The sequence below is a fragment of the Xenopus laevis genome, chromosome 9_10L (genome assembly GCF_017654675.1).
Source record: "Xenopus laevis strain J_2021 chromosome 9_10L, Xenopus_laevis_v10.1, whole genome shotgun sequence".
NCBI lineage: Eukaryota > Metazoa > Chordata > Amphibia > Anura > Pipidae > Xenopus > Xenopus laevis.
In genome coordinates, this window is record NC_054387.1 from 126,857,497 (window position 1) to 126,868,053 (window position 10,557).

Genomic DNA, 10,557 nt, shown 5'->3' on the forward strand with positions numbered 1-10,557 from the left:
GGGAGAACCTGACATTTCTGAATAGAATAAAATATTTTCATTTAATTCCTTGCTTTTCTAGATACAGCACAAAATTTAAGATAATGGGAAAAAATAAACTTACCGTTGGAATTTTCTCAAGAGATGCAAGTGACAATTACAAGTGGCTGATCGATCTGCTGGAAGGAACATTTTCCCATGGTGTGGAGAATATAGTTATCCCAGTATATGTAGGCAACGATTTCTTTGAGTTTTTGAGCAATGTGAACCAATGTAAATTTGCTATCCTGTACCACACCCAGAAGAGAGGGAGGCTGAATGTTACAGATGTGACTGATTCATTGTATGACCGTGAGCTGGAAAATTTATCTTCAGTGTTGGGTAAGTAATGTCACACTCAAAAGGGCATTTAGTAATTGATCAGGATAATTTTATGCTATATATTCCCTTTAAAATTAATAAAAATATATATGGACAACCTTTATATGGATCCAATTTACAATGAGGCACAAAAGCTCTTCCTCTGTGCCTTGACACTTAGGGGCCGATTCACTAAGGGTCGAATATCGAGGGTTAATTAACCCTCGATATTCGATTAGGAACTAAAATCCTTCGACTTCGAATATCGAAGTCGAAGGATTTAGCGCAGATAGTACGATCGAACGATCGAAGGATTATTTCTTCGATCGAACGATTAAATCCTTTGAATCGAACGATTCAAAGGATTTAAATCCAACGATCAAAGGAATATCATTCAATCAAAAAAAGTTAGCCAAGCCTATGGGGACCTTCCCCATAGGCTAACATTGACTTCGGTAGCTTTTAGATGGTGAACTAGGGGGTCGAAGTTTTTTTTAAAGAGACAGTACTTCGACTATCGAATGGTCGAATAGTCGAACGATTTTTACTTCGAATCCTTCGATTCGAAGTCGTAGGTCGAAGTAGCCCATTCGATGGTCGAAGTAGCCCAAAAAAACCTTCGAAATTTAAAGTTTTTTTTACTTCGAATCCTTCACTCGAAGTTAGTGAATCGGCCCCTAAGGGTTGCTAGCAGCTATTGTCATAACGTATGTAACACACTAAACTATACACAATAATATGAAGTACAAGTATATGTTATCTTCAGTATATTTATTTACAAATATATAAATATGACAATTCGGTAATGTGCTCAATGGTAAATCTCTTTTTGCAGGCAAAGAAAATGTCATTGTGGTATTAGATGACCTGGTAGACAACAGCGATTCAAAGAAGAATGACATAGTTAAAAGTCAGCCAAAAATAAATGAATATTCCTGTGATCTCCTCCTTATCAGCGAGAAGAAGAAACAAGCATTTATCACTGGAGGATCTGATCTACAATTGAAAGAAAAGCCTTTATCAGACCTTAGAGCCAAACTAAATTACATCAAGAAGATCATGGACGGTACGTACACCTTCAAACAAAAGAAGTACTGACTGAGTTTTATTATAACCATTTATCATAAAAATACATTTTCACAATAACATTTTTATTTTCATCGCTCCAGTGAAAAGGGCTCAGATTTCAACAGGAGGTCTCATTTATTGTTGTGGGGCAAAGTGCATAAAACAGGTGCAGCGCAATGTGGTTTTTTTCACTTTGCACCTTGCCCCATGGTGTATTTCCATAGGTTCAACCCAATACACTTTATAATATAAAACATTGATAAATACAGTATGGCTTCCTTTTTTACCTTTCCAGCTTTCCAGTGAAAAGGGCTCAGATTTCAACAAGAAGTTGCATTTACTATTGTGGGGCAAAGCACAGATAACAGGTGCAGTGCATTGGGGTTTTTTTTGTTTTGTGCCTTGCCCCTCTGCTATTTTCATTGTGTACCTATAGGTTCAACCCAATGCACTTTCATAATATAAAACATTGAAAAATATTTTTTTAACCTTTTGTTTAATTCAGGACACAAAGTCAGGAGCGTCAGAAGAATTTAGGTGCCAAGGTACACTGTACTTTCTGCCATTTGCAGGCAGTCCATTTCAGGGTGTGCTTAATCCTAGCAGCCTCTGGCACTACTGATTGGCATGTCCAGAATTTTTCATATTCACAGCTATGCACTTGCTAATACTATAGACACAAGTACCCCATTTATGTTACCCAAGGTACAATTTTATTTTCCTTAGCACTAAAGCAATTGAGTTTGTAGAGTTAGTAAATTAGCCTTAGAATCTCTCTGGATGAAATAATCTGTAATGAATGCTTAATGATCAAGGCCTTTAATTTGAAAATTACGAACATGCGGTGTTAACAAAGAAGGGAGAGGAAACCGGATGAATAATAGATGGCTCACTAGAATAAAGCAAGAACAGTTAAATCCAAGGTTTGGGTCTAGACAGATCTTGACATTTCATTTTGTGAATCATCTTAAATCTGAAAACACTTTCATATAATAATTTAGTGGAAAAGTAATAATGATTGTGATCATACAGAGAGATGTTTGCAGGTTGAATGTTTTGTTCCATAGGAACTTATGGTTGTTTCATTCAAAAGTTTCAAAAGACATTTCAGTGTATAAAATGCAGGTTTGGCATTAAAACGGTAACCAGTGGTGGAGGCACGTGCCTAGGGTGCAAAAGTAGAGGGGCAACATGCATGTACCTCTTCTGATGCCTTTCCCTAGTTCATGTGCGCTCTTCTGTGCATGTGTGCTTCCTCGGCATGTGTGTTTTTCCGTGCGTGTTCATACGAGGAGGGGCGCCATGGTCTGTTGGGTTGCCTAGGATACCCAGCTGACTTGGCCCAGCACTGAAGAAATGTATTGGGTTGCCCTTTGTATGAACTTCTGTTGCATTTCCTCCATTCTTAGATGAGGTGATGCTTCTAACTCGCATCTAGTGTGTCTTTTATTGAATTAAATTATTCCTCAGGAAGATGAAAGCTTTCCAGCTTTCCAGTGAAAATGGCTCATATTTCAACAGGAGGGGGCAAAGCACAGATGACAGGTGCAGTGCATTGTGGGGTTTTTTTTTTTTTTTTTGCTTTACACCTTGCCCATCTGCTATTTCCATGGTGTATCTATAGCTTCAACCCGATGCACTTTCATAACATAAAACATCAATACATTTTTTTTATCCTTTTGTTTAATTTAGGACACACAAGTCAAGAGCACCAAAATAATCTCATGCAAAGGACACTCTACTTTCTGCCATTGGCAGGCGGTCAATTTCAGGGTGTTCTTGATCGTAGCAGCCTCTGGCACTACTGATTGGCATGTCCAGAATTTTAAATATTCACAATATGCACTTCTTATTTAGTGATGGGCGAATAAATTCGCCTGGCATGAATTCACAGAGAATTTCTGCATTTTGCCACTGGCGAATAAATTCGCAAATCTCCCGCGAAAATTTCTGATTTTCAAGTTTTTTCCGTGAAAACGTTCAAATTGCTCAATTGTTTTCATAAGAATTTCATTAGAATTTAAAGATTTTTCATGAAAATGTTTGAATTTCACAATTTTTTCATGAACTTTCCGATTTCATGATTTTTCCACCATTTTGCGAATTTGCTAATTTTTCGACGAATTGAAACGGGAGAAATTCGCCCATCACTATTCGTAATACTATAGACACAAATACCCCATTTATGTAACCCAAGGGGTACAATTTTATTCTTCTTAGCACTCAAGCAGTTGAGTTTATAGTGTTAGTAAATTAGCCTTAGGATCTCTGACCCTCTGGTTGAATACTCCGTAATGAATGCTTAATAATCAAGCAAAGGAAGTTGCTTATGGAGGCTTATAAAGGCCCTTAATTTTAAAATTCCAAACACATGATGTTAACAAAGAGGGTGGTGGAGACTGTGCAGAAGGGAGAGGAAACTGGATGCCTGTTAGGATAATTAATGGTAGCAGCTCTAAAAGCCTTCAGTAGTTCACTAGCATAATGCAAGGACAGTTAAATCCAGGGTTTGAGACTAGACAGATCATGAAATTTGCAGTCAAGGTTCCGTAAATCAGCTTTAATCTGAAAACACTTTGATATAATAATTTAGTGAAAAAAATAATGGTTGTGATCATACAGAGAGATGTTTGCAGGAGTCATACTTGCATGAGGCCTCTACAGGCTTTGGTTCCTGAACTCAGTGTCGTCAGACAGTTCCACAGTGGAACTTGTGGTTGATGAATTCAAAAGTGTAACAACCTACCCTGGTGGTCTAGTGGGAGGGGGTCGGCAGGGACGCCTCCGGTTTTATTGGCGCATGCGCGCTGGCGTAATGACGTCAGCGTGCAATGGCGCAAACTTTTAAATATTTAAAGGCCCATCATACAGGTTTTCATTGCCCGTTATAGGTTTGTTTCTGGTGCCATTAGCTTTCGCTATTGTGATTTTGAACTTGATTCTGACTACCTGTTGTGACCCCTGCCTGTTCCTGACGATTCTGACCTCTGTATCCTGATCCATTGCCTGAAATTCGACTATCTCTTCTGCTAAATCCTTCTGATTGATCTCCTGGTTTTGACCCTTGCCTGCCTGACCTCGCTTTGAACGCTGCCTGCCCAGACCTGGCCGGCCTGATTTTTTTACGCTCACTTTCTGCCTGCCTCGACCCGGCCTGTTCTGACTACGATTCTGTCTAACACCTTGTACCACGACCTTCTGCCCAAAGACTTTACTAACAGTCGTGCCCCTCTGTTTATCCAGAACCTCTCACCTTGCACCTCTCCTTTAAGTCTTGGTGGCATCCAAGTAGCCGAGGGCTCTTCCCGAGGCCAAAGTAACCAGCGGTGTAGCTACCATAAACCAACAAAAAATGTAAATAATATTTGCCGCCTGCCACAAGTAACCTAGGGACAGAGGTGAAGGTGCCTGACAGGGTTGCAAGAGTTGGGCTGTAAGTGGTACAGGCCCCCATGAACATTTTTTGGTCATTCATAGTTACACCAGTGGCTGTGGCCATGGTTTGTCCAAAATTCTTGTTGGTTTGGGGATGTTGCTCGTCCATGGTGAAACTCTTGAAAATGACTAACCCAAATTGTTTTTTATTATTTAGCAGACATAGAGGATAATACTGGAAATGCTGAAGGGAAAGGAAGGAAAGAAACAACAACAGGTATTTGGTCAATATCAATTAAAGCCAAATCATGTCAATGTTTTTCCATTTCTAAATATGGACATTTTGGAGGATTACAATAGGGGGCAGATTTATCAAGGGTTGAATTGAAAATTCGAATTAAATTTTTTTTATGGCCAAAACTGTCAAATTTGACTAGAGCGTTATCCAAATTCGATTTGAGTTTTTAAAAAAAAAATCAAACTCGATTTTTCAGGTTTATCATACTCTAGCCCTTTAAGAATTTGACTATTCGCCACCTAAAACCTGCCAAATTACTGTTTAAGTCAATGGGAGAGGTGCACGGATTAATTTGGAGATGTTTGCAGCCTTACTGGAGAAAAAAACTCAAATCGAGTTTGATCAAACTCTATTCGAATATTCGGGTTGTTTAAATTAGTCCGAGTATACAAAATTCGATTTTATTGATAAATTTTGACTAGACAAATTTCAAATTTATGGGAGTTTAAGAGAGTTTTAAAAAACTCACATGAATGTGAAATTCCACCCTTCATAAATGTGCCTCTAGGTGTTATATAGACTAATCTGCAGACCAAAGCACCCACAGCTTCCTCCTTTCACCTCTCCTTAGGTTTGTCTCATGGGTGAATGTGAGCAGAACGGTGTTTTACAGTAATGTACTATTGATTGAAAGAATGCAATTTCTAATTTGGCAAAATGCTCAAGAGATACTATAGGTTTTAGATGGAAAATTACAAAAAGCAACATATCTACACTACAAGGTACATTCTGTTACTGTCTACTTTGGATTGAATTGTAACCCCAATTTAATGTTTTATTGTCCTACAGCCCAAACAAATCAGATTAATCCTGATGAAGAAAATAACACCAACAAAAATGAAGGCGTATGGAGTTTTTTTTGTTGTTTCAAAAGAAATGAAGGTAAACTTGACGTTGTGTTATGTGTTATACTGGCAATGGATTTAAATATATTTGCTGCTGCGCTCTCACACTGGAAAAAGTCTACTGACCCAAAAGTTTCTGTATTATATGATATATAGTCCTGGTTTGTTCAGATACAATCACACTGGGTGTGGTCTTCATTGCTTTTGATCCCCAAAACAAGCATAATTTAAAAGAGAACTAAAGCTTAACAAAAAAGCACAGTAGCAAATTAGGAAATTAGTGGAAAAGGGTCATGCGCAATGGCATTACCAGTTAAAAGTGATGTCACTTCACGGGCGCCATGTCGGGGGGTTGAGCTGTTTACCGATTGGGTCAGGTAGTGGGTCTGGGTGGAGGAGCATAGTGGGTGGCAGGTGCGGGTCGGCTTGCAGGTCAGTAGGTCCGGGGCAGGTTTGCCCGATTGGACCCGTGCCTGATAGGACTCTACATCACTCTGGGGAACCTCAAAGGCAGCTGTGGCTCCAGGGTGTCCACAGCCACCTGCATAAATATCTGTGATTTACTTGTGCCTATATAATTATGCACACTTGTCATTTTCACACCAATTTCCAGAAATGATGCAATTTTCATTGGTAGAATACAAACAATATAAAAAAAGAACAAATTCACAAACTGCTCTGGCATTTGGAAATGGACCTTTTTGTCGTTATTTATATTAAGGTCAGCTTCTTTTAGAGTCTCTTAAAGGGTCTCCAGGCCCTGGAACTAATGAGCTTCATGAGTTTGTTCTGTGTTGTCATCTTTATCTAACTTAAATATTACAATTATATAAACTCTCTACCTTTCTTCCCATTTATCTAATATTTCAAGTGCTAAATCAGTCGAACAAACAAGAACATCTGGTGAAGACTTTCACAACTGAATCAAGGGGGCAGAATGTTTATACCACAAATGCACCTGGAGCTACAGGCCTACCATCAGAAGCAAATGTGACACATGTACATGGCATGGGGCCAGATGAGAATCCATCTACAAATTTAGCCAACTGTGTGGAGCAAGGGATGGAGACAGACACGATTCCTACTGCTACAGTATCATCACAAATTAGGGAGCAGGAGAAGGATGATGCAAAGATTTTTACAACTAATGCCACTACGCACACACCATTACCATTCAAAATCATGTGGGAGTCACAGGCTGATAAAACCTCTATGTATCATGGCAAAGAGATTGGCACTGACTCAGATAATTCTTTACTATTGTCACAAAATGAGGAGCAGGAGAAGAAGAATGATACACCCACCATTACCAACCACAGTCAAGTTGACCCACCATCTGAAACTTCAAATCCATTTTCACCAACCAATATGGGGCAAAAACAAGAGCAAGGAAGGGGGGCGGACAAAAATAAAACTGCAACTTCTGTATCATCAGAAAATGAGGAGCAAGAGAAGAAGAATGATACACCCACCATAACCAACCTCAGTCAAGTTGACCCACCATCTGAAACTACAAACCCATTTTCACCAAACAATGTAGATCAAAAACAAGAGCAAGGGAAGGGAGCTGACAAAAATCAAACTGCAACTTCTCTATCATCACAAAATGAAGAGCAAGAGAAGAAAAATGATACACCCACCATAACCAACCTCAGTCAAGTTAACCCACCACCTGAAACTTCAAACCCATTTTCACCAACCAATGTAGAGCAAAAACAAGAGCAAGGGAAGGGGGCTGACAAAAATCAAACTGCAACTTCTCTATCATCACAAAATAAGGAGCAAGAGAAGAAGAATGATACACCCACCATAACCAACCTCAGTCAAGTTAACCCACCATCTGAAACTTCAAACCCATTTTCTCAACCAATGTAGAGCAAAAACAAGAGCAAGGGAAGGGGGCTGACAAAAATCAAACTGCAACTTCTCTATCATCACAAAATAAGGAGCAAGAGAAGAAGAATGATACACCCACCATAACCAACCTCAGTCAAGTTAACCCACCATCTGAAACTTCAAACCCATTTTCACCAACCAATGTAGAGCAAAAACAAGAGCAAGGGAAGGGGGCTGACAAAAATCAAACTGCAACTTCTCTATCATCACAAAATGAGGAGCAAGAGAAGAAGAATGATACACCCACCATTACTAACCACAGTCAAGTTTACCCACCATCTGACACTTGAAAACCTTCATCACCAACCAATGAAGAGCAAGAAGAAGAACAGTAAGGGAAAGGGACTGACACAAGAGAAGCTGGTGGCAGAAACAGCAGTGATAAAAAAAGCTTCATTTTAAACCCAACCCCTTTCACTGTACTTACACTGCACTATGTAAAAATATGTTTTATCTCATTTAAAATGTTAAGCAAAATGGAATGACGTAATGCATTATCCATATTTATTTGTTTCATATTTGTGCTATGATGATTTAAAGTTTCTTATGCCTTTGACTTTTAATTCCATTTACTACATAACTTAACTTTTTAACTCTGCGTTCAAACTGACCAAGCAAACAGCTTCTCTACCTTGTTGGTAAGGTTCATCTTCACATGTTATCATGAATCCAGTTTCAGATTAGGGATTTCTATGGTAAAAATCTATTATTTTTTTAATCTGTGCACCTCTCCCATTTGCTTAAACAGTAATTTGGCAGGTTTTAGGTGGCGAATAGTCACATTTTTAAAGGGCTAGAGTATGATAAACCTCAAAAATCGAGTTTGAATTCTTTCTAAAAAACTCAAATCGAATTTGGATAACGCCCTAGTCAAATTTGACAGTTTTGGCCATAAAAAAAAAAAAATTCCACATTTAGGAATGGAAAAACATTTGTTAGTAGATTTGGTATGAAAGTACAGATTACAGTATAGTTTACTGAAACAGTATTTATGCCATTAAAAAAACAGATTAGAATTTGCAGAGGAAACATAATGGAGATCCCTGCACAGACTATTTATTGTAGCAAGACCAAATTATGAAGTGAAGTTGCGCTAGCGTTAATTCATCAAGCAAAGTGAAGTTACGCTAGTGATGCCTAATTTGCATACGGCGCCAAGTTAAAGTACAATGGACGTATATGTTGCAGCAAATACATTACACTACACAAGCCCAAGAAACCTTAATAAAATAAAATAGAGTTGTTATTTTGTCCTATACATGGGACCACTGTATAGTTTATGTGCCATATGTTGGGGGGAAGGAGGGTACCCCAAAAAAATGTACAATCTTTTTCAGCATATCACCCTTAAAAAAGGAAAAGACGCCAGCGTTTTTCAAAAATTTTAATTCAGTAAAATCCGCAAGTTACCGCAAGTTATGAGTTAGCGTAGTTACATCCCTTCGCCATAGCACGAACATCGCCTGGCGTAAGGGTGCGAAGCGCTAGAGTAGGTCCACTTTGCTAGCGAATTTACATCAGCACCGGTTAGTAAATCGGTGAAATAACAAAATGACGTCACGCTGATGAATTTTCGCTAGCGTTAGCCACTTCGCCCATTAGTAAATTTGCCCCCTGGAGTTTTGTTTTTAATATATATTGAAAAGTTGCTTGGAATTAAATTGCTTTGATTAAGGAAGGTTACCTACAATGGTGAATTGAACCTGTACAGCTCAGGAATTGAATTTTTAAAAAAACAACTAAATAAACTCATAACGTGTCTTCATTTTAAGGATGGGCATGTATGCCCTACCATTGATTTTTAAATAGAGTATGTATGTCAAAAAAATGTAATTTATGGTAAATGTTTTTAGATTATAAGCTCTCTTATAGGCACTCTTCACCTTTTGTATCAGATACTGGTCACTATATACATAATACATAATATCAAAGGCTATTGTGATACTAAACTCTATAGTTAGTATAGATATGGGTATATAGAATTTTATTAAAAGTAGGGAGGGGTGTGTGTATGGATGCTGGGTTTTCATTTGGAGGGGTTGAACTTGATGGACTTTGTCTTTTTTCAACCCAATTTAACTATGTAACTAACTATGTAACTAACTATGTAACTATGTATGCAATTCATTATGTGTAAACACATTTATTTTACAGCACTGTAGAATACTGTATGTTGGCACTCTAAAAATACATATTAATAATAATAAAAATAATAATAGTGTGGTCGTGAGAGCATGAGCTATTAAGGCAACCAATGTTATATATTATAATTTTGCAATTCAGACAAATTCAAGCTAGAGTGTCTTATGGGCCTAGAATTTAACATTTTCTGGGCTCAAAGAAGATTTGGAATGTATTTGTATATAACTACAAAAAAATAATTCCCATTCCCATATGGACCTGCTTATCAGAAATATTTAATTATCTTCTAAACTGATCAACAATAATTGTCAAAGTCGTCAGTCACTCTGCAGTGAAACGGACCCAAGCTGGTTGTGATCTGCACTGCAGGGACATTTATTTAGGGGCAAGAAAGCATCTAGGTTTACATTCCTACACCTTGGCATAGGCACACTTTGCTCACACGCTCACACTAATTTCATACAAAAAGTTCTGTTTGCTGTGTCCTGTCTTATCTGTGCTTGGGACTTTCTGGTTCTTTAAAAATAGAAACTAGGTAAATAGATAGGCTGTGTGAAATAGAAAATGTTTCTAATATAGTTAGTAAGGCAAAAA

The 10,557-nt window shown here is 38.0% G+C and overlaps 1 protein-coding gene across 1 annotated transcript; it reads left to right on the top strand.

Moving 5' to 3' along the window:
• Positions 1–464: 464 nt before the first annotated feature.
• On the top strand, positions 465–8,578 carry LOC108701735. Its single transcript, XM_041576320.1, has 5 exons — positions 465–504; positions 1,175–1,405; positions 5,000–5,059; positions 5,870–5,962; positions 6,797–8,578. The coding sequence occupies exons 1-5, from the start codon at positions 465–467 to the stop codon at positions 7,798–7,800; spliced, it is 1,428 nt and encodes a 475-aa protein (XP_041432254.1). The 3' UTR covers positions 7,801–8,578.
• The last annotated feature ends 1,979 nt before the right edge of the window (positions 8,579–10,557 follow it).